The sequence below is a fragment of the Megalops cyprinoides genome, chromosome 24 (assembly GCF_013368585.1).
Source record: "Megalops cyprinoides isolate fMegCyp1 chromosome 24, fMegCyp1.pri, whole genome shotgun sequence".
NCBI classification, from domain to species: Eukaryota; Metazoa; Chordata; class Actinopteri; order Elopiformes; family Megalopidae; genus Megalops; species Megalops cyprinoides.
The window spans coordinates 342,501-366,386 of NC_050606.1; the positions used below are offsets into that span (position 1 = coordinate 342,501).

At 44.4% G+C, this 23,886-nt stretch overlaps 1 protein-coding gene across 1 annotated transcript; it reads left to right on the top strand.

Moving 5' to 3' along the window:
• Positions 1-17,938: 17,938 nt before the first annotated feature.
• LOC118771459 (T-lymphocyte surface antigen Ly-9-like) lies at positions 17,939-23,163 on the top strand. Its single transcript, XM_036519467.1, has 5 exons — positions 17,939-18,032; positions 20,331-20,639; positions 20,731-21,018; positions 21,235-21,397; positions 23,130-23,163. Exons 1-5 carry the CDS (start codon positions 17,969-17,971, stop codon positions 23,161-23,163), a joined length of 858 nt encoding a protein of 285 aa, XP_036375360.1. The 5' UTR covers positions 17,939-17,968.
• The last annotated feature ends 723 nt before the right edge of the window (positions 23,164-23,886 follow it).

The window sequence follows — 23,886 nt, forward strand, 5'->3', positions numbered from 1 at the left end:
TAACAGTTGTGTTGTACAGTAATAGTTGTGTTGTACAGTAATAGTTGTTGCTGTGTTGTACAGTAATAGTTGTGGTGTGGTGTTGTGTTGTACAGTAATAGTTGTGTTGTTGTGTTGTACAGTGATAGTTGTGTTGCTGTTGTGTTGTACAGTAATAGTTGTTGCTGTGTTGTACAGTAACAGTTGTGGTGTTGTGTTGTACAGTAACAGTTGTGTTGTACAGTAATAGTTGTTGCTGTGTTGTACAGTAACAGTTGTGTTGTACAGTAATAGTTGTGTTGTACAGTAACAGTTGTGTTGTACAGTAATAGTTGTTGCTGTGTTGTACAGTAATAGTTGTGTTGTACAGTAACAGTTGTGTTGTACAGTAATAGTTGTGTTGTACAGTAATAGTTGTTGCTGTGTTGTACAGTAATAGTTGTGGTGTGGTGTTGTGTTGTACAGTAATAGTTGTGTTGTTGTGTTGCACAGTGATAGTTGTGTTGCTGTTGTGTTGTACAGTAATAGTTGTTGCTGTGTTGTACAGTAACAGTTGTGGTGTTGTGTTGTACAGTAACAGTTGTGTTGTACAGTAATAGTTGTTGCTGTGTTGTACAGTAACAGTTGTGTTGTACAGTAATAGTTGTGTTGTACAGTAACAGTTGTGTTGTACAGTAACAGTTGTTGCTGTGTTGTACAGTAACAGTTGTGTTGTACAGTAATAGTTGTGGTGTTGTGTTGTACAGTAATAGTTGTGTTGTACAGTAATAGTTGTGGTGTTGTGTTGTACAGTAACAGTTGTGTTGTACAGTAATAGTTGTTGTTGCTGTGTTGTACAGTAATAGTTGTGTTGTACAGTAATAGTTGTGGTGTTGTGTTGTACAGTAACAGTTGTGTTGTACAGTAACAGTTGTGTTGTACAGTAATAGTTGTGTTGTACAGTAATAGTTGTTGTTGCTGTGTTGTACAGTAATAGTTGTGTTTTACAGTAATTCTTGTGTTTTTGTGTCTGCAGTGCTGCAGGTGTGTGATGTGGGCGGAGCTTCAGTGCTGAATGGAATTATGGGAGAGTCCATTGTGCTGCCCACGGAGATAAATAAATCAGCTTATCCAACATTATTACGGTGGAAAAAAGACAAAACCATTATCATCAAGTTTGCCAACAATAAATTAACCACAGATCCAGCCTTTACAGACAGACTGAGCATGAATAATAAAACTGGGTCTCTGACCATCAGCCCTCTAAGAGAAGACGACTCTGGGGAATATGGGTTTAGTTGTGTAGGATCATCAGGGTCCTTCAGCCCAGAACATATAACTCTGAAGGTGTATGGTGAGTACATCAGAGTTTCTGTACAGTGATGGGTGTGTCATTGTCTCTGCACATACCTAATCTATATTAAAGATGTATAGATTATGTAAAATAATTAAAGTTCTGTGTAGCTCTGTTTCCTTCTTCCTGCAGTTAAAGGCTGGCTGTTGCTTCTCTCCCTCCACAGAGAGGATTGTTTCAGTACAGGTAAATGCCCAGGTGAGCTACAGCTCAGACAACAGCACCTGTAACGTGACTCTGAGCTGCAGTGTGAATGGTAGCAGCCAGGTGGCGCTCTCCTGGTCCAGAGATGGAGAGAGGATTCCTGGGGAGGAGGACAGACAGACGGTGATGCTGCCCCACACAGGACAGATCTACTCCTGCACTGCCTCCAACCCCGTCAGCTCACAGACCGCCAGCGTGACCATCACTCCCTGCCAGGAGCACGGTCAGTATGTGGTCACACTGCGGTCAGAATGCAGAGGATAGTCAGATAAACTTCATATTTAGTTCTGGTCATTTTGCGCTGATGAGGTTTGTGCTCTTTCATAGCGCACTTATGATGATATGTATCAGAAATTACTGGAAAAAAGGTAAATCTGAGAGTTTATGTGAGAGTGTGAGCATTTGTTGCATATGAGTATGTGTATGTATGTGCGTGTGTGTGTTAATGTATCTGAGTATGTGTGCACATGTGTGATGGAGTGTCTGTATGTGTGGAACAGTGCTATGATGGTATTTTATTTTATTCTCCGTGGGTTACTGGCTGTGATGGTGTATATGTGTTTTATTCTCTGTAGGTTACTGGCTGTGATGGTGTATATGTGTTTTATTCTCTGTAGGTTACTGGCTGTGATGGTGTATATGTGTTTTATTCTCTGTAGGTTACTGGCTGTGATGGTGTATATGTGTTTTATTCTCTGTAGGTTACTGGCTGTAATGGTGTATATGTGTTTTATTCTCTGTAGGTTACTGGCTGTGATGGTGTATATGTGTTTTATTCTCTGTAGGTTACTGGCTGTGATGGTGTATATGTGTTTTATTCTCTGTAGGTTACTGGCTGTGATGGTGTATATGTGTTTTATTCTCTGTAGGTTACTGGCTGTGATGGTGTATATGTGTTTTATTCTCTGTAGGTTACTGGCTGTGATGGTGTATATGTGTTTTATTCTCTGTAGGTTACTGGCTGTAATGGTGTATATGTGTTTTATTCTCCGTAGGTTACCGGCTGTAATGGTGTATATGTGTTTTATTCTCTGTTTTATTCTCTGTCTCTGTCTCTCCTGCAGCGCCCCCTGCAGGTCTCTCAGTGTGCTTGCTGAAGACAGCGCTGTTCTCTGTGGGTCTGGTTGCCATGGTGTCAGCTGTTATCACAGTGCATGTGAGGGGGAGGTGCAGCAGGTGAGAGGAGGTGAAGCAGGTGAGAGGGGGGGCTATAGGAGAGAGGGAGGTGCTGTAGGAGAGAGGGAGGTGCTGTAGGAGAGAGGGAGGTGCAGCAGGTGAGAGGGGGGGCTATAGGAGAGAGGGAGGAGCTGCAGGAGAGAGGGAGGTGCTGTAGGTGAGAGGGAGGTGCTGCAGGAGAGAGGGAGGTGCTGCAGGTGAGAGGGAGGTGTTGTAGGTGAGAGGGAGGTGCTGCAGGTAAGAGGGAGGTGCTGCAGGTAAGAGTGATACCGAGTTTAAGCTGCTTCTCCATCATTTCGACCCAGAGACGAGGAGACCCAGAACCCGAGCCCAGAACCGAGGGGAACTCACAGGGCAAACAAACAAACCAAGGAGAGAAAGAGAGAGAAAGAGAGAGAAAGAGAAGAAGGGAGTGGCTGAAATGTGCTGTAACGGCCTGCAATGCCGGGCCTGACTCTGCCTGGCAGAGACTCAGCAGCGTTTCTCCCACAGAGCAGCCTCTGTGGCAGTGCTGTCGCTCCTGCGGCCTGCCGTCGCTATGATTTCCCCGAAAACGCCAGGTCTCAACCCTAACCCAGAGAGCCCCTCTCTCTGCAACGGCACATCTGCTTTATTCCCACATTTTTGTTTGTGTTATTTTGGTTATTATTCATGTTTCTGTTCATTTTCATGTTTTTTGTTTACACTGTTGTATTTTTTCTTGTAGGGATGAGGCTAAAGTGCTTTAGCAACACTGCATTACTGCCGCTATGCTAATAAAGACAATTTGAATCACTGAATCTTTTGAATCCTTTGATATAAAGACAGAGGGTGAGAGTGAGGGAAATGGAGAGAGTGATATTGTGACATTAATCTCAGGGGGAAATGAAGGGATTTTTACATTCCTCCAATTAACCCTCCATTAATGCAAGAAATACAAGTTCCTGTAACCTGAGGGACAAACTACAGGACATCCTAAAATAAATTACTGCTGTTGTGCTTTTACAGTAAAATGATTCATGGTTCTGACAAAGAGCCATCTTATTTTAATTCATGTTAATGTTAATCACCTTAATACTGCCAATAATGGAAAGAGAAAGAGCTGTGGAAAACTGAGGCAGGTGAAAAACCTTCCAGGTGTTTGTGATCAAAGCATTCCCTGCTCCGCAGGTGAGTCTCTGGAGTTCCAGCACTCCCCTCTGACAGTCGATGTTCACTTTGGCTTTTATATAAAAGTGATGGTCGTGCATCAGTTCAATGTCTGTATTAACTAATTCATTAAGTCTGCAAGTGTAAAAGATCACATCAGCGCCATTTCCCTGGTAGCCTCTGCATCTCCTCATCTCTCTCTCCTCATCAATCCCACAATTTTACATTATTATATAGACAGCCACACTCCCAACCAATCACATCTCCACCTGGGAGAAGCAGACAGCCACACTCCCAACCAATCACATCTCCACCTGGGAGAGGCAGACAGCCACACTCCCAACCAATCACATCTCCACCTGGGAGAGGCAGACAGTTACACTCACAGTTTAGATCTGCTCCATTTTGCCCTCATGGTTGACACAGTTGCACAAGCTAAATGAGGAAGTTGTTGGTTAGAGGCAGAGTTCCCCTTTGAAGAACAGGAAGTGACACAAAGGAAAGAGAAATTCAGCTGAAAACCGCAGTCTGACCGCCTGTCAGCAGACCCTGTTTCCATTATTACAGAACTTTCTGCTTCACTGAGGAGAGAAAGAGCAGCTTCCTCACGCTTCCAAACATTTCAGCATTTACTCCAGTCTCTTTTAGCTATTGTTTTGCTACTGAAACAGACAGAAATGGTAACATACACAGCATTTCATAGTTTACACACTCAAAACTAAAAAACAACTTGATAATTTCAAGGCACCATCACATTACATTACATTACATGCATTCAGCAGATGCTCTTATCCAGAGTGGCTTCCATCGCAACAGAACTGAAGATATGTTAGGTCTTAACAGGTCTGTGGGGGAATTCTGTGGTTTGGGAGCACATCTGATTCATGGGCCATTTTCATGGAGGCTTTTTAAAATTCCTTTTTCACAATTTGAGTGGCTATTGACTCCAGTACAATAATCCCTTGAGGAAGCCCAGTCACGTTCCTCCATGGAGCCACCCCTGTCTACTGTTCAGCTGAAGGAACAGTTTCCCTCAAACTACTCGACAGCTCTGGACTGCAGCTGTTAAAGATTTGTGTAGCTAGGTAACGCTCGTTCATGTATGGCTCCATTTTAAACTTGTAGCAGTCTGTAGTCATAGGCAAAATCTCTCAGAAATTTTTCAGGAGTTTGCACCATGTGAGTTTTTCCTCAGTGCCTGACTGGCAGTCAGTGGGTAGTTATGCAGCCAGGAGAGCTGGCTAAAATGCAGCCTATTTACATACTCTCCTCAGCCCACAAACTCATTGCCAAGCCTGTCAAGTCTGCACTGAGTGTTCCTGTCAATTCAGCATCTAACATGGGCATTAATGAGAAGAAGTTCCCACATCGCTCTGGAAGTTTTAGTCTGATGTGTCTCTACATTCACCAGCTTTAGGGAAGTCAAAGTGAGCAGCTGCTTTTCTGCACAGAGCGACAGCTTCCTGGAGACTTCCGCGTGTTTGGGGAGAGCTGTGGGCAGAGTGAAGACTCCCGCATGTTTGGGGACAGCTGTGGGCAGAGTGAAGACTCCTGCGTGTTTGGGGAGAGCTGTGGGCAGAGTGAAGACTCCTGCGTGTTTGGGGAGAGCTGTGGGCAGAGTGAAGACTCCCGCGTGTTTGGGGACAGCTGTGGGCAGAGTGGGGGGCAGGAGAGCTGGAAAAGGAACTTTCACAATCCCACACTTTGTCTCAATCCCACCTTTGCAAACATCCCACCACACCCTGTTCCAGCCGCTTGATAAACAGGTTATTAAGTTCTCAAGGCTTCTTCTCATGGGTTTTACATACACATGCAGACTTCTACACCTGCTTCCTTCCTGCTCAAATGTATCAGTGTAGTCATTTATTAGAGCTACAGTGTCTGATATTATCAGTCTCTATAGGCAATGCAACATTGTCCTCTGAGGAATTTTTCCTCATCATCTCCTACATACAATTAATTCAATAAACTGGACACATGATCAACATCACCTGGTTCTCCTAATCAACTGCTGTGACGTCCTCAACTCTCACAGCTACAGTATTTCCACAAGTGTAAAAAGGTCCGGTCAGCAATCTCCCCATGGGCCACCACTCTACAGCAATCTGCCCAAGCACTCCTGAATTTCAGCAATGTTACCACAGCCAAGACTCAGCAGAGTTTTAGTTGCTTTATGCAAAAGTGAACCACAAAACCTCAGACACCATGTACACCAAATGGGCAAAATGAGGAGCAATGTCCCATGTATTTCAGAGAAAAATTCAATGTCCAGGATCCCTAAAAATCCTAGGAAAACAAACAAAAGAAGCAAGCCCACACCATTGTATTCCTCAGGAAAACAAAGATGAACATTCAGTAATAAACAGCATTGCAATGCAAAAAAAATTAAAAAGTTGTCCCAGCTCACCCACTTTTCTTCAAAGAGAAAAACCCAAACTCGCGGAGGGATGGTCAGGCCTTGTTTCCCATGTTGGATGTATAATTGTCAGGTTCTGATCTTGGCTGTTAGGTGAATAAATATCTGTGACACATGAATAGATGAACACAATTTCATTTGGATCATCCTTCTCTTGTACCTTTCCAGAGTGTAGCCAAATAAACATCAAACATTTCACCAGCTCTCCCAGGCCTCTCCCTAAAGCCTGCCAACTCCTCCACTGAGGTCACTTCCTCACCCCCTTTTCCCACTTCCTGTTTCTGTTTTTTCATTGTGGCTCCTCTGGGGGGCACTGCGCTCCCAACCACTGCTTAACCACACAGGACTCAGTTAAACACGTGAATTAGACAGGCCTACAAGGGGAAAAAACAGAAAAATGGCATTCACTGCATCCAGCATTCCAACAGTTTCTCTAAGAGGAGTTCCCTCATCTCTGCTCTCTCAGGCACCTATCAGCTGCTTGCTTTACCTCAGCAGGGCAGCCCATGGTGTCCAGTGAATCTCTCTGTCTGTGTGTGAGTGAATCACTCTGTGATGCGCTCTGTGTGTGTGTGTGTGTGTGTGTGTGTGTGAATCACTCTGTGCTGCATTCTGTGTGTGTGTGTGAGTGAACCACTCTGTAGTGCGCTGTGTGTGTGTGTGTGTGTGTGTGTGTGTGTGTGTGAGTGAATCAGAGTGAGACCAGCCTGGCACACAGCCTGTAACTCCTAAATAGGGTTGCATTAAGGGGAAAGAGCAGTCTATGCTGGGTTGCCTTGCTAAAGCTACTGGTGTGGTAAGATGTCAGTGAATTTCGGCTGATTCATTCAATGTGATACATTTCAATTTCCTTTATTTATCGAGTGCAGATTCACATGATGATAGCATTCCACTGAGTCCACCGAAACCCATCCTAACAGTGTTCCACTGAGTGAATCCCAAACCCATCCTAACAGTGTTCCACTGAGTGAATCCCAAACCCATCCTAACAGTGTTCCACTGAGTGAATCCCAAACCAATCCTAAGAGTGTTCCACTGAGTGAATCCCAAACCCATCCTAAGAGTGTTTCACTGAGTGAATCCCAAACCGATCCTAACAGTGTTCCACTAAGTGAATCCCAAGCCGATCTTAACAGTGTTCTACTGAATGAATCCCAAACATATCCTAACAGTGTTCCACTGAGTGAATCCCAAACCGATCCTAACAGTGCTCCACAGAGATATTGAGAAATGGTAACAGAAGTGAAACTGCAAAGACTGCAAAAATCACTTCAAAAATAAACTGCCAAACCTCTTCACTGGTTGCTGTTTAATGATGTAGTAATACAACACACATGTAATTCCACAAAAGTAAAGGCTCTTTCAATGTTTTGAATTGCATTCTGTGATTTTCATATATTTACAGTATATGTACATGCACATATCCAGTGATTTATGGAGATTTTTAACTACTAATTTGATTCAAACTTCCCACTAAAACAGACATCCAAAACACACACACATACATACACACACACACACACACACACAGTGTGACGTATGAAGATGTTAGTTTTTCCCAATTCTGGCCTCTCTAGTTTCTGGTTGGCTGACAGAACAGTGTTTCTGCGTAAGATGAAGACAGTATGGATGAAGCCGCTCTCTGTGTGGGGTCTTGCGTTGGTGTTGGGGAGTTCCGGTGAGTTTGCATGTCTGTGCCGTTTCATATGAAACATTAACAGGGTTTCTGAGAATGCCAGCAAAGGGTGGGGTCATTTCAGATCACACACCTCCAGACCTGAGGGACTGAAGGAAGCACTGAAAAGCACTGAGTTCTGCCACTGAAATGGAGATTCATTACTGTCAGTCTCTATAGCCCTGAGAGAATAAGGCGTTGATCCCAGTGAGAAAACAGCTACTAGGTACAGACCTCTAACGGTGTAAACCGTGTGCTTTCATTGTGAGCATACTCATACACACAGCATGAGTTTGGAAAGATAAAATGGCAACACCATTTATTTATTATCCTAAATCTCAATTGCAAATATCAAGAGCTAATTTGATAACAATTTAAAGATTCATCAGCAAGGTTAAATTCTATTAATTGTATTTACAAAAGTTGAACTGTTCTGTTGAAAATGTTGTATTGTCTGTGGTTCTGAAATCTGAGCTGAGACTGAGATTCTTGCCTCCAGTCTGTGGACAGTGGACATGCTGAAGGAGGCAGTGACCTGCAGGGATCTGGTGCTCAGACAGGAATCTGGTGCTGGGGCAGGGATCTAGTGCTGGGGCAGGGATCTGGTGTTCGGACAGGGATCTGGTGCTGAGGCAGGGATCTGGTGCTCGGGAAGGGATCTGGTGATGGGGCAGGGATCTGGTGATGGGGCAGGGATCTGGTGCTGGGGCAGGGATCTGGTGCTCGGGAAGGGATCTGGTGATGGGGCAGGGATCTGGTGATGGGGCAGGGATCTGGTGCTGGGGCAGTGATCTGGTGCTGGGGCAGTGATCTGGTGCTGGGGCAGGGATCTGGTGCTCAGACAGGGATCTGGTGTTCAGGCAGGGATCTTGTGCTCAGACAGGGATCTAGTGCTGGGGCAGGGATCTGGTGCTGGGGCAGGGATCTGGTGCTGGGGCAGGGATCTGGTGCTCGGACAGGGATCTGGTGTTCGGGCAGGGATCTGGTGCTGGGACAGGGATCTGGTGATCGGGCAGGGATCTGGTGATCGAACAGAGCAGCGTCTATAACACAGCTGGATGCTATTCTTACCCACAGCCATTTCTGAGAAACAGGGAGAGAGAAGTGAAACTGCAAAGACAGCAGAAATAAAGTGCCAAACATTTTCATTGGCTGGAGTTTAATAATGTAAAAACACATGTTATATATACTATAAATGCTCTTTACATATGAATTTAATTACATTCATAATATAAATATAGAAATGAACGGTATTCATCATGTTTTTTTAATAAAATTAGCCAAAATCTTGTATAATGCAAATTGTGTTTTTATTGTTTATTCTTTATGTAATGTTACTGTAGCTAGCACTGTTTGACACAGACAGTGCTTCTGTAAGGGGTGGAGCTGATGAGTCTTTAAGCTGGAAAAACCCTCACAATTATTTCTTATATCACTGGGTGTGACTGGCTACATACACATGTGATGGAACATTTTAATCTGAAGCTGGTTATGAAACTCGTAACCAAACAAAATAACTACTCAATGACTTGCTCATGAATAGAAGTTGGTCTTGGGAAATGGAAAACATAGTTTTAACTGGTTATTGCCTTCAGACTTTTGGAGGGTCTAAATGTATGAAATATGCAACACTAGGTTGCAAAGACATTATGAAATTCACTAAACTTGCATGTTTCAAAACTATCATTTGCAAATTTATACTCTAGGTGCTGATACATTTGGGTAAGTTTATTCCACTTACCATTGATTTCAAAGTCACTGAACATTTTGAAACATTGACAGTTGCTTGATGTAAATTCATGGGATTTTCTGAACATTTTTGAAACGTTGTGTACAGCCTGCATACCTCCTTGTATCCATCCACCCAAGGAAGAACTCAGACATCAGCACTCATGCAAACAGCGACATGTAACAGAAACCCACACAGCTAAACTGGAGATTGGTAATGAATCCAATTTGTGCATGTAAAGTTTTTTAAATGAAGTTTCTCTCTGCTTCTTTCCAGTTTCTAGAGCTGAAGACTCTGTGTTTGTGCTGGAGGGGAGCTCCTATCGTCTGGATGTGCAGGGATATGATAAACTCCAGATTAAATCCATGGTCTGGAAGTTTAATAGAACTGCAAACATACTGCAATACATTAAGGAAATTAACTATATAAGTACATATGGAAATTTTGAGAACAGGGTGGAATTTGACCAGAGGAACCTCTCTCTGCTGCTGAAGAACATGCAGGAGAGAGACAGCGGAATCTACACAGCAATAATAACTGATAAGAATGGAACAGACAGAGATGTTGCTACGTACACACTCTCTGTTCAAGGTATCTGTTTCACACTCATATGTTTATCACCACTGGGGTGTGTAGAGTACAGACACATGGGAGCAGAACAGATCACCACTGATGCATTAAAAATGTAGTGTTAACACCACAGATACTGAGACTTTCAATCAGACAATCATGACTGCATCACTAATATAATATCTCACATCATTCGTCCGGTTTCACATGGTCACCTGTTGAGGCAGGTGTGTTCTGTAAAGTTACACTTAGGTGTGTGTGTTTGTTACCTGCAGTCAGGTGTGATGGGCAGAATGTTGGTGGCTGGTGTTCTAGAGTCTGAAGGTGGGATGATTATAATGTGTCACATTTTTGGCTCAGTTGATTGGTTGTTGTGTTGCAGCGGCCACGCCCAAACCACAGCTGAGCATGGAGTTACTCTTCTCTGATGGAGGATACTGCAATGTGTCAGTGAACTGCTCAGCTAAAGACAATTGGGCCTCCTACACCTGTGACCACACCCACTGCACACAGGTAGTATCTAAAACCCCACCTTCAGAAGTGAACATCATCGTCATGGCAACTAACGGAACCATCCACTGCAACAGCAGTAACCGGGTCAGCATGGAGACCCAATCAAAACCCATGAAGGACATCTGTAAGTCTGACTGACTCTAGTGTCTTTAAGTCTGAAATTATTTTCTGTGGGTCTGTCTGACTGTGGCATCTGAGAGTCTGAGTTTAGTTTCTGTGGGTCTGACTGTGGTGTCTGCGAGTTTGAGTTTAGTTTCTATGGGTCTGACTGTGGTGTCTGTGAGTTTGAGTTTAGTTTCTATGGGTCTGACTGTGGTGTCTGTGAGTCTGTCCAGTGTGAGAGTCTCTCCTCACAGGAACATGCTGGAGCTGAGCTGAGAATCAGAGCAGTGAGCTCCCTCTGGAGGGAAACGTTTTTCAGCCCCACTTTAAAATGATAAAAATGAACCTGCGATCTTTACAGTGATCAAGTTTAATTAATGAAGAGGGAACTCAGCTTTGTTTTATCAGCAATGGAATGATATGTGCATTTAATGTTAATAAATTAGAACTGCAGATTGTTTAATAACTGTTAAAAAAGCACATTGTAGGTGGGGTTAGAGACCATGATGACATCACTGTCCTGATGATTGACAGCCTGTGAATGTCACTGCAGGCCAAAAGCAATTACCTCCACCTGACCAGGTAAAAACTGTCACCATCATCATCTCCTGCATCATCATCATCATCCTCATCAGCATCATCATCTACATCTACAGAAATCGCGGACAGCGTGGAGGTAATTTTAACGATGTGCTTAATGTCACATGAGGAAGCAGGATGTGGTAGATCACTGTAAGCTAGTGATTCTCTTCTCCTGGTAACTGACTGTGTGGAGATGGATATTCCCAGGCCACTTAAAGAACAGTGCTCTGAATCTCATCTGTGTCCAGTTAGCAGTCTGACATTTTATTACATTTACAGATCAAATCCCCAGAGTTTTTACTCACAAATCTGTGCATTTTTATCAAATTCTGAACTCTGAATTCCACAGGATCGCAGATATCACAGTGCAACACAGAGTATGCTTCTGTTGAGGTAGAATTATTAATATGACAATCATAATAATCTGTTACTGCTGCTGCCGCTAACACTGCTGCTATTACTGATACCACCACCTCTACCAATAAATGCTAATGCTACCCCTGCTATTATTACTACTATTATTGCTACTAAAGATAATGCTGTTGCCACTGCTGCTACTGTCTTGCTGCTGCTGCTGCTGCTGGGAAGACAAGCTACACATCTGAGTTTCTGGACCTGATTATGTCACGGTATTGGCTGTGAGAGATGTCTCATCACAGGAAGATGTTGGTACCTTGTTAATTCAGCAGTCCTGATTAATGCAGTGAGACAGCCATGCAGCCAGTGTGCGCACTCCTCTCCCAATGGGGCGAGCTCTGCCCCTGCCTGAAGGCCTCAGTGCTCCTCCCGGCTGGGTGATCAGCAAACAGCTGAAAGCCTAATGCTGCACATGTCAGCTGACTCCCCCCCCTGCAGGACCTCTCCTTCACCATGACAGCAGCACGGTGGCGGCATCTCAGAGCCGCTGGGTGTGGTGCAGGATACTGGCCTATAGCACTACCTCTAACATCAGGAGCACAGACAGATAGATTCCTGCTGTAACATGCTATATAACATCCGCTGCAAATCCATCCCTTTCTCACTACCAAATCAACACAGCGTTTGGTCCAGACCCTCGCGCTCTCTGAACCGGACTGCTGAAACTCCCATCCCACTGACCTCCCTGAAAATGCCATCAGATCTCTCCAGCTGATCCAGAACATGGCAGCTCAGCTGGTCTACAGTTTCCTGACATTGGGTACCTGTTATGTATCAGATACACGTCAAAACTCTGGGTTTGAACTGTGGAGCAATAGCAAGAACAGCACCCACATATTTTCATCAACCCCTACACTCCTGCCACACCCAACCCCTACACTCCTGCCACACCACTCTACTCCGCTCCCTCTGGTGGCCTTGGTCACGCCCCTCTCTGCTCATCTCGATCTGTCCAGCCCTGATTACATATGCAAGCCCACAGGCTGCGGTCACTACTGCTGTAACACAATGGCTTTATATAGCGCCTTTCGTGGGTGTCGGAGCCTTGCACAGTGGAGAGGGAATGACTCGTCTCCAGCTCTGCCAATGAGCTGCGGCCTCCTGGGTGACGCAGGACAGCCATTCTGATCCAGAACCGCCTCACATTGGCTGGGCCGAGAGGAAGGGCTTTATTCAGCCAATTACACTGCAGCAAGATCAGCTGACCAGCTTACAGCCAGAGCGGGAATTTAATTTCAGCTTCTACTGTGACCATCACAGTTATTACTATTACTACCACTACTAAACTACCACTATGCCAATAACTACTAGCACTAATGCTAATACTAATGCCACAGAGACAGCTGCTGCATTTACAATAATTACTTCTGCTACTGCTACTGTGACTGCTACAGCAACAACCGCTACTACTACAGCTACTGTTACTGCTGCTACTATTCTTATACTTCTGAAAAGAATTAATAATAACCTGTCTGTCTCTATCTGTCTGTCTGTCTGTACATCTATGTGTCTGTGTGTGCGTGTATGTGTGTGTGTGTGTGTGTGTGTGTGTGTGTGTGTGTATATATGTGTGTGTGTGTGTATATGTGTGTGTGTGTGTGTATGTGTGTGTGTGTGTGTGTGTATGTGTGTGTGTGTGCCCGTGTGTGTATGTGTGTGTGTGTATATGTGTGTGTGTCTGTGTGTGTGTATGTGCATGTGTGTGTGTGTGTATGTGTGTGTGTATGTATGTATGTATGTATGTGTGTGTGTGTGTGTGTGTGTGTGTGTCCATAGGCCCAGCAGCAGCAGCAGCGGAGGAGTAGCACTCCAGCAGTAGAGTTCGCATCCACGTATGACACAGTGAGGACTGCAGAGTCACAGCGCCCCCCAGAGGAGACCACAGTCTATCACACCGTGGGACAAGTAGGAGCCCCGCCTCCTAAACCCGAGACCATCTATGCCACTGTGAATAAGAGCATTTAAAAATGACACCGCACAGCTCCGTGTGTGTGTGTGTGTGTGTGTGAGAGTGTGTGAGTGCATACACGTGTGCATGTGACATAGAGTGTGTGTGTACCTTGCTTCTGCAACACTGTGTTTTACCTACACAGTTGTACTTGATTAGTGATATTCCTTATTGTACAGGACTGCCTTTGCAACACTGTTTATCCTGTCAATAAACTTCATTTGAATCTGAGAGAGAAACAGAGACAGAGGCAGACCCAGAAAAACAGGGAGGGAGATACAGATTACAGTTACAATACAGAGGTTACAGAGTTACAAACAGGCCAATCACGCATCCAATGTGTCATATCGGAATAGAGTATAACTTAACGGCAGGGGCAGAGAGGATGGCTCATTACTGAGGGGGCAAGGACCTGTAGTGGGCCCTTATACAGCCTATTATAGACTGTATGGAGACGCAAGACAGATACAAGGGGAAACGTACGGAGATGGAAGGGCAGAATGGAGAGAAATGCGGATTACTATTTCAGCACACCTCATAGCGTGAGACCATTTTTAAATGCCGCGGCTCCATCAGCAGTGACGGCGATGGGAACAGGACAGGACAGCCGGCAATCGCCTAGTTCCTGCTTTGGGACTGGAACACAGGGCGTACTTTTTCTGTTTGTACACTTACACAAGGATACTGGACTGTGACTCTGTAACTCTATTGTGTCTCTGTTGTACCCCTGAAAGGGGGTAGGGTCTGAAAAGGGGAAAGAATGATGGAGCTACAGCTCGTAGTGCTTTTTCAATAACGGCTTTATCGTCAATCAATTATGCAAATGTAACGGGTGGTCTCTTACTGTGTTGTGTATTACATGTTAACGGGAGTCAGCGAGCGAGTTTCGAACCGAGGTTCTCACTGCTCGCTGCCAACCCCTTACAGGCAGCGTCGTTGCCGGTTGAACTAAAGGCAAAAATGCCGTGAGCCCGTCGGCAACAACGCTACTTAACCAGGTCTCAGGGGGAGCGATGCAGCCGCTGCAACCACTCGGCTACCTGCTACCCGCTACCTGCTACCTATGGCTTTACGCAGGACTCACACGAGCTATGACTTCAGCTCTGCAACACAAACATATTGAACACATATTTCAAACAGACACATAAGCATGTTTTTACATTCTCTTTCAGTGGTTCACTTAGTTTTCCAAATTAAACTTTAGTTTACACTTTTACCCTGTTTATCATTTCAGTTATAAAATACGTACTTCCTTTACAAGATCCCAAATGATAAGACACATTGTACAACAATACTTTTCATTTATCCAAATGTCAATTCCTATAGTTTCAATGCGAATGAGAATGATACGCGGACACACTTACACGCAGCTAAATAACCAAAAGAAGGTGATTTAAAGAGACCGCGCTCTCCTGCACCCATCTGGCGAACATTGTTTTTTCATACTGAACTCGGTATGAACTGCACTAACTTTTTAGCATGCACAATCATAATTCTAATTTTTGTGAATTCACATTCACAAAAACTGTAGTACTCAGTAGTGGCCGTGTTAACAGTATACGATACCTAGAGAAGCTAGCTAGCAATTTCTTTTCATTAACTAGCATTCGTTCTATAGCATTTTCTTTTTGCAAACAAAACTCGAAATAAACTTAACAAAAACACTTAACATGGGTTCAGTTATAATTATGGCATTTTAACGAAACAATCACAGTTCGTTTTGACTGTATTAGTGATATATAGTACCTGAAAAGGGGAGAGAATGATGGAGCTACAGCTCGCAGTGCTTTTTCAACGACGGCTTTATCGCAGGAAAGCCCTGCGGTCTGCCTCTACTGGATGGACATAGGCGTGACTAATCAATTAAAGATCAACGTAAAAAGGCCTAACAGAAGATCACCGGTCCATCCTTACTCTCACATTTTAAACAGACAACAGACTTCTTACTATATTAAAGAAACAAAAATTCAGACGAGCTATATTCAAATACTCTTATCCTTCAGCTCGTGCTTATGAATTAACACCATCACCCCATGAATCCAAACTGAAATGTCACAGTGTTTTTTCAATACACATTTTTAAGGTGACACATCTCTGCTCATTCAAAATAGTTAAATATCGCGGCTCCGTTAGCAGTGACGGCGATGGGAAATAAAACAAGACAGCCGGTGATCGCCTAGTTTCTACTTTGGGACTGGAACAGAGGGCGTAATTTTTCTGTTTGTACACTTACACAAGAATATTTGACAGCGAATAAAGTTTTCTGTAACTCTATTGTGTCTCTGCTTATTCAAAATAAATATCGCGGCGAGAAACGTAGCTATAGGGGTCGGTTGACTGTCTGTCAGACTGACTTTTTATTTTTTGCGCAATCAAGACACACAAACAAACTTTAATTAATATATTCAACTAAACAACAAAAATGCATGTTCGGTCAGGCAGATGGGGCCCAAGGTGGGCTCCTCTGTAACTCGAAGAACCGTGGGGCCGGGGCAGCCGCACCCTCTGCCCCCTGCTTGCTTAATGGTGTTTCTCTGTGTTAGAATCAATAAAAACAGCACAAATTAGCATATATGCCCATGTATATGCCCATGTATACTTCCAGATCAAAACGAAACCTGTTCTGCAGGTGAACTGTGTGGAGAAGCTTGCCAACAGAGGGAGAGAGAGAGGGAGAGGCCTGGCTCACACAGACAAATACAATTAAACAATTAACCTGTATGGAATGAAATCAATCAATGAGTTAGGTTATTGACAAGTTTGGAAATGGAATGACAACAATCCTTAAACAATTAACAAAGTTTTGGGGGGAAGGTGAAGGCTGTCTTTCACAAACTGTACGAGAGAAATCAACTGCTGTATAGAAGTACACAGGAAAGCGCCAAAGCTGCACACACAGTGCATACACTCTAAAGGTCATGGAAGATTAAAGTATAATTCAGTATTTTAGCAGACGGATGTAGCAGACATCATAACAACAGTCAAATCTGCTTCCATCTGATATCACACATTATAGACATGAAGAATAAACAAGTACTGATGAATCATTACGGCCAGCAACCTAAAGCGAATAAAACTGCCTCACACATATAAATAAAGATCTACATACAGACTGACACACAGAGACACTGGAGTCAGTCAGTATCGTCCATCAGAGAAGAGTAACTCCATGCTCAGCAGTGATGGCGTTTGATCGCAGCCTAAAGGAGTCTGGTTATCAGCTGAATAAGAGCTGGAGTGAAGTGGAAAGCGAGAAGGGGCACTCACAGATTCAGGGATTGCAGTCTGCAGAGGCAGAGGGCTGTGTCTTTACTGAAGAGGACAGAGTTTATTCACTCCTGGGAGCAGTGCTCCGCCTGCAGATCTGCTGTGTCCCTGCTGCCCCAACAGCCCCACGGCGATTCACACGGAAACCGTGCAGCACAGAGACAGCATGGAGGGACCTTCCCCTTTTCGCCTTTTTTTGGAGGGTGGCCCCACTGACTTCTCTTTTCCATTGTCGATGTGTAAGTTATTGTGCACCTCGCGCAGGGCAGGCTGGCGGGAGGGAAGGTGCTCTGAGTGTCTGCGCTGACTGTGCTGCTGTTTCCACACACGCTGCGGAGCATCAGCTCCTCACACGCCTACAGAGTGTCATTTCTGTCCTCCCACAACCCCCCCCCTCCCCCCCGATGCAGGTATCCACCACCACCGCCATACACATGCTGGAAACACAGGCAGATCAGTTCCTCACACGCCAACAGAGACGCCTGCCCTGCTGAGGAGGTGGGCCAGGGGGAGAGAGCACTACTGCAGTCAACTGTGTTTAACTGTACACTTCACGAATTTATTAAAAACAAGATTTATAATATTCTGACCTGCCTGTGTTTCCAATATCTGTATGGCGGGTTTGTGGTGGATACCTGCAAGGGGGGGGGGGGGCGTGTTGTGGGAGGACAGAAATTACACACACTGAGTCTGAAATGGAATCTGCCTATTTCAACCCGTTAAGACCTGTAAGACCCCGGCTAAAACATGTCGTTTTCTGTTATTCCGAGAATAAAAGCTGGCAGTTGTGGGCTCTGTCTATAGCTTAAAGCGGTGACCATATAAAGCATGACTGTCCCCGTCACCCTCGTCATGCAGGGAACGCCACCCAGATTCTCTTCCTCTTGGTTTGTGGCTTCCTGTCACTAACTGAAAGTCTCAGAGCCACGATGGCGACGAAGAGCCATTTGCTGCTGTTTCTACTGATTCTTTCCCTCACTTCACTGAGTTTGGGTGAGTTAGTCCTCATTTTCCCGCGTTTCTGTGATAGTTTGTTGGTAGGGGTATGCAGTTTTTGGAGATTTGGAGAGGGGCTCACTGTGTGCTAGCTCTGGCAAATGGCCGCAAGCGTTTCTGGCGGAAGACAGAGTATCCGTGAGAAGCTCAGCGCGTTCGATAAGATGAGTGGTGAAATTGCTCCGGCGAATCGACAGTCAGGGGAGGACACAAAGAGGCAGGTAAACAGAAGGTCATGGGTTCAAGTGCGGCTTTACAGGCTTCAGGAGGACAGACACTAAACGCCCTGCCAGGCCGCGGTACCTGAAGGTGGGAATGATATCAGCTCAGTAACCAGACACAAAGAGGCTGCTGCACAGACGGTCATGGGTTCATGTGAGAAGCAAAAGGATCACTATGGGGGGGGGTTCAAAATACTGGAGTTTATTTTCTGTGATGTACAGGCTTTTACCAACAATTTAGTATATTATACGCAAAAAAAAAATTAAAATGCTTTTGTATTCAAATCCTTCATTTACAGATAATGAACCTGCAATTTGGAGACTTTCCATCTACATTCCTGTACTCTCTGTATTCATCTTAAGTTATGTATGTGGTCGTCAGGCCAAGGGGAATGTTTTAATGTTGACCTGGTCCTAGTTTTACAAGTAGCAGCAGCATCATTAAAAACAAGTGTAATTAAGCAGTTTTCTAAATCATCAGTGTGTGATATCTGAGAGGACCAAACAAGTGAGACTCCAGTGCACATAAGAGAGAGAGAGAAGCGGCAGACAGACACAGACATAAAACCACCGAAGGTTCAGAATTTACACCACCTTAGGACTTTATTATTCCCTCTTCAGAGTCTTTCTACTGCATAGGGGCCTTGTGGGGGGGAACTGCTAAAGCATTCTCACTAAAACCGAAACAAAATGGCCCCTTCCGGTTTCCCATCTGATTGCCCTTCCAGCAGTGGTCAATGTTATGTACAAAAATGTGCTGGTCAAATGTCAATAATAATTTAAGTGGCCAAAAGGAAGATAACGAGCCAACCCTTAAATCCTTAACCTCAACATCTGTCATGTCCTCTCCTTGTATGTTTGAAACTCAGTCTCAGTCCCCATTTATTAAGATGTTTGGTGACAAGGATGAGATACCCTTCAGTAAGAAGACTCCTGTAGACTGAGCAGGAACAGTAGCTAGATGTCCACCTTCAAAATAAAGTGACACTTGTCAGCGAACTCAGGGTGGAAGAGGGTTAAAGAAAAGCTTAGCTATGCCAGTAATGTGGCAATGTTTCAGGTAGCAGCGTATCTGACCAGGAAGAGTCACAGGGATAGCGGCAGGGAGCAGGGACCGCACACATCACCGAAAACACAGACTGCATCTTGCATCTTGCACCCAGACTGAAGCAGAAAGCAAATATGCACAAATCAAAAAGGAACCACTGACATCTTTGGCATCAAGAAATTAGAACAAAAGTAACTCTATTGATGTATGTATGTTTATACTCACTGCTGATTACAAACCACTTCTGGCAATTTTGGGTCCAACGTCAGCCATTCGAACACGAGTAGCATTGCAGATTCAGCACTGGGCTCTTGGTGATGTATACCAGCAATGCAGTATCCAGTATGCTGAGGATCAAATCAATGTGGATGCACTCTAAACACTCAGAGCAAACCAGGATAACACTGCAGACGGGGAGACTTAGGGCTAGAAAGCTCACTTAGGCTGCCTAGCTGTGATGCCCTCACCAAAATATTGAGCATTTCAGATTATGTTCTTTACACCTACAGCCAGACTCCAGTCAATGGTGTTAGCTGGTCTGGCAGAACTTTTGATAACAGTGAATGGATAGATATAGAACCATATTGAAAATTCAAGTTAGATTAAATTTATGCCAGGAATCCTTTACAGACATGCAATTATTATTGTCATGATTTTATGTACTTATTTTTAAGTCTATTGTATTGTCTATTGTCTTTGTATTTTTAACTGTACTTAGGCCTTTTGAATTTCGGGTGCGTGCACGTTTGTGTAAGAATATGTTTGTGTGTGTGCACCTGTGCACGTACATGTGTGAGAGAGAGACTGTGTGTGTGTGTGTGTGTGTGTGTGTGAGAGAGAGAGAGAGAGAGAGAGAGAGAGTGCAAGAGATAGAGACTGTGTGTGTGTGTGTGTGTGTGTGTGTGTGTATGTGTGTTTGTGTGAGAGAGACAGAGTGTGTGTAGGTTGTTCTGCTTGGCGTTCAGTTATTACTATTGATGCGTTCTGTCGTGTTCACTAATTTTCTTCTTTATCTCTCTTTTGAAGGTCAAATCATGCCTGTACACCTTACAGTCCATGGACTGATTAATGAATCTGCCATTTTACCTTCTGGATTACTCCTGCACAAGTTCTCACAAATCCAATGGTTCTTCGGTGATGAGGTCATAGCCTATTTAATTAATGGAAGGATGAAAACAGATCGAGTGCCACAGTTTAAGGACAGGTTAGTTCTCTACACAGAAAATGGATCCCTTCAGATTGACAGGCTGCACATGGATGACTCTATGACCTACAGAGCACTCACAGTTCAAGATGGAGTCCAGCACAACTTCAGGGTGCAGCTCACAGTCTATGGTGGGTGTGGCCGTCTCTAGATCTGTTTTTCATTCTGCAACATGTTTGCTCAGATTATACTGCAATGACTGTTGCTCTTTCACCTGTGCAGAGAAGGTAAGCACCCCTAAAATGGAGGTGCTGTCCAACGTGTCCAGCGCAGAGTTCTGCAACGTGACGGTGAAGTGCTCCACCCTGCATGGCCTCTGGGTGGCGTCAGAGTGCAGCCGCACACAGGGCAGGTTCACATGCCGGGAGACCCCCAGCAGAGACTCCGCCTCCTCGGAGTCCCTCCAAATCACAGCAGCCGGAGACTCCATCCTCTGCACCGCCAGCAACCCCGCCAGCAAGACCACCAGCAGCGTCCCGGTTAAAGAGCTGTGCCACACCCCAGCACCCGGTGAGAGAGGAACACATCTTTCTCCTGCAGCCGCCACACTGACACTGTCCCTGCAGACTCTCTCAGGCTACACTGATGTGGGATCTGTAGTTAATGTTAAAATCATGTCTAAGTTCCCTTGCAGAATCTGCTGGTGTGGTAATGCACATACTTAGTGAATTTCAGCCGATTCATTCAGTGTCATTCATTTTGATGTCTTCAATTTCTATATTGCAGATCCTGACGAAAATCGAGACCCAAATTATCGTTCCCGGGGCTCTACTGCAGCAGTGGTCAGTTTATATGTAGTTGCTGTAGCTGTTGTATTTAAGTATGTTGTATATTACAATAGCAAAAAAATGAAACAGACTGATGCTAGTAATGATCCACAGAGTCAACGGCAAGTGGATCCTAAACATATTCCACAGAATGAACCTCAAATAGATCCTAACAGTGTTCCACTGACTGAATCCCACACGGATTCTAACAGTGTCCCACAGAATGAACCTCAAACAGATCCTAACAGTGTTCCAAAGAGTGAATCCCAAACGGATTCTAACAGTGTCCCACAGAATGAACCTCAAACAGATCCTAACAGTGTCCCACAGAATGAACCTCAAACAGATCCTAACAGTGTTCCAAAGAGTGAATCCCAAACGGATTCTAACAGTGTTCCAAAGAGTGAATCCCAAACGGATTCTAACAGTGTCCCACAGAATGAACCTCAAACAGATCCTAACAGTGTTCCAAAGAGTGAATCCCAAACGGATTCTAACAGTGTCCCACAGAATGAACCTCAAACAGATCCTAACAGTGTTCCAAAGAGTGAATCCCAAACGGATTCTAACAGTGTCCCACAGAATGAACCTCAAACAGATCCTAACAGTGTTCCAAAGAGTGAATCCCAAACGGATTCTAACAGTGTCCCACAGAATGAACCTCAAACAGATCCTAATAGTGCTCCACAGAGTGAATCCTGAACGGATCCTAATAATGATGCACAGAGTGAATCCCAAATGGATCTTAGTAATGTTCAGGGGAGAAAACTCCAAATTAATGGTCCCAAATTCTCAAATAATTCCCAAACAGATGAAGCAAAGAAACTCAGAATCCTCTCTGTTTCTCTGATCACTGTATTACTCCAACTGATGAAACTGAGCGACCCACAGAGCTGTAAAAATGTGTCTCAGACGCAAGGACCCAAGAAACTGGAAACAACAATTACAGGTTACAGCTCTGCACCAGTTCAGTGTTATTGTTTTTAAGTGTTAGTGTTAGGGGGTGGGTGCTGTTATTGGTAATGGTTAGATTTGAAATGATCTAATGATGTTGGAAATGTGTAATTTAGGTGACAGGAATGGTGTCTGCCCACATGCCATAGCCTTACAATTCTTTACAGTACATGTAAAGCAATGAAAATGGGATAAAGGCCAGGGCACTGCTGACATCATCTTCATTATGGATGCAGGAAAAACCTATCAGCTCTCATGGTGGGAGAAGGTCCTCAGGGGTTTCCACATGTCACCACTCTCAGCAATATGTCAGGCACCTGTGAGTGACAGCAGAGTAGAGCCAGTCCTTCAGCCAGCAGCCCCTTTGTATCGGCCCCTCTGTAGCGCAGTGTGTGACTTTTAGTGGTAAAACATGCCTTTGGCTGCGTATGAAGGTATTGGAGGACTGCATTCACCTCACCTCTGTGCTCCGGAGAGAATGCAGAGGCTGACACAAGCCTAAAGTAGTCTATAAATGTTCATTCAAAAATAGGGCTGAAGGTGGAAGGCAACAAACACTCCATTCAAAATTATGCTTTCTCCCAAAATGAAATTTTGCATCCAAATGACACAAGTAATAGATGACCATTTTATTGGTGAAACATTTTTTTTAAAAAGTTCCATCTCAATCTTTATCAGTATGCTTTTGCTTTCTGTTTCAGTGTTATAGTGTACAACTTACATAGCGCATTGTTCCAAATTATTGCTATTCAGCCCCCTAAATGTACATCTGTGCTAAGCTTGACACATAGATAACAACAAAGCATCCAAAGGTGGAGTGTTACATCCCTGGACGTATGGTTCGTGTGTCTGTTCCCGCTCTCGCGCTGTTCCGCCCTCCGTGTTCTTTTTTTCCTGCAGATTGGCGCCCCACTGCGATTGGGTGAGGAACTAGCGGGAAGATTTAAAAGGAGGAAGCCTCAGGATGGAGCGGCGCTTCCCCTCTTGTTAATGCCCGTCTATGAACTGATAGAGCGATACCTGGTGATGCGCGTTTGTGTGTGTGCATGCGCTCTCTGTTTTTGTAGAATTGTAAATAACTGTAAATACTTTCTTTGTGTTACCGTTTTGTTATTTAGCCAGCGGGTAGTAGGGGGTGGGTGCTGTTTTCTATTGTTGGGTTTTTCTCTTGTTTTCAGATAGTTAGGGAGTCAGGGAAGAGACTGCATTTTTATTTTCTTATTTTCTTTGGTTAGGTAATTTATTCCCTTTCTCCTCAGTATGTTTTGTTCTGTTTGTTATTTTAGCCTTGCCCACCCCTGAAGTTTTGTGTTAATAAAAGAACGCTGGCTTTATTTGCAGTGTCTGTGTTCTGGACTGGAGACAAGAAAGCGGGAGAAAACTCATTCTATAGCGTCATTACGAAGGCTACTCAGTACACGTACTGTCACACGCATACAGAAAACCGACCTGAACTGAACCCGGCCCTAAGGCTCGATCCGACCCAGCACGAACGCTACCTGGCGGGGGGCACACGCGAATACAGCAGGCTGTATGTCGCGTGCTCTGCCCGCCACGTGTTAAGCCTTGCACAAAACGCCAGTCATCACCAAGCCGCAAAACTGATTCATCTGGTCTGTTAGTCCATACATGTGAATCCTGGCATGTCTCTATCGCT

Bases quoted from the DNA above. Each gene is read 5' to 3' on its own strand.
- LOC118771459 (XM_036519467.1), top strand. From the start codon at position 17,969: ATGGCGACGAAGAGCCATTTGCTGCTGTTTCTACTGATTCTTTCCCTC. The intron at 18,033-20,330 runs GTGAGTTAGTCC...TCTCTTTTGAAG, and splicing joins CCTCACTTCACTGAGTTTGG to GTCAAATCATGCCTGTACAC. The intron at 21,398-23,129 runs GCAAGTGGATCC...TTTTTCCTGCAG, and splicing joins AATGATCCACAGAGTCAACG to ATTGGCGCCCCACTGCGATT.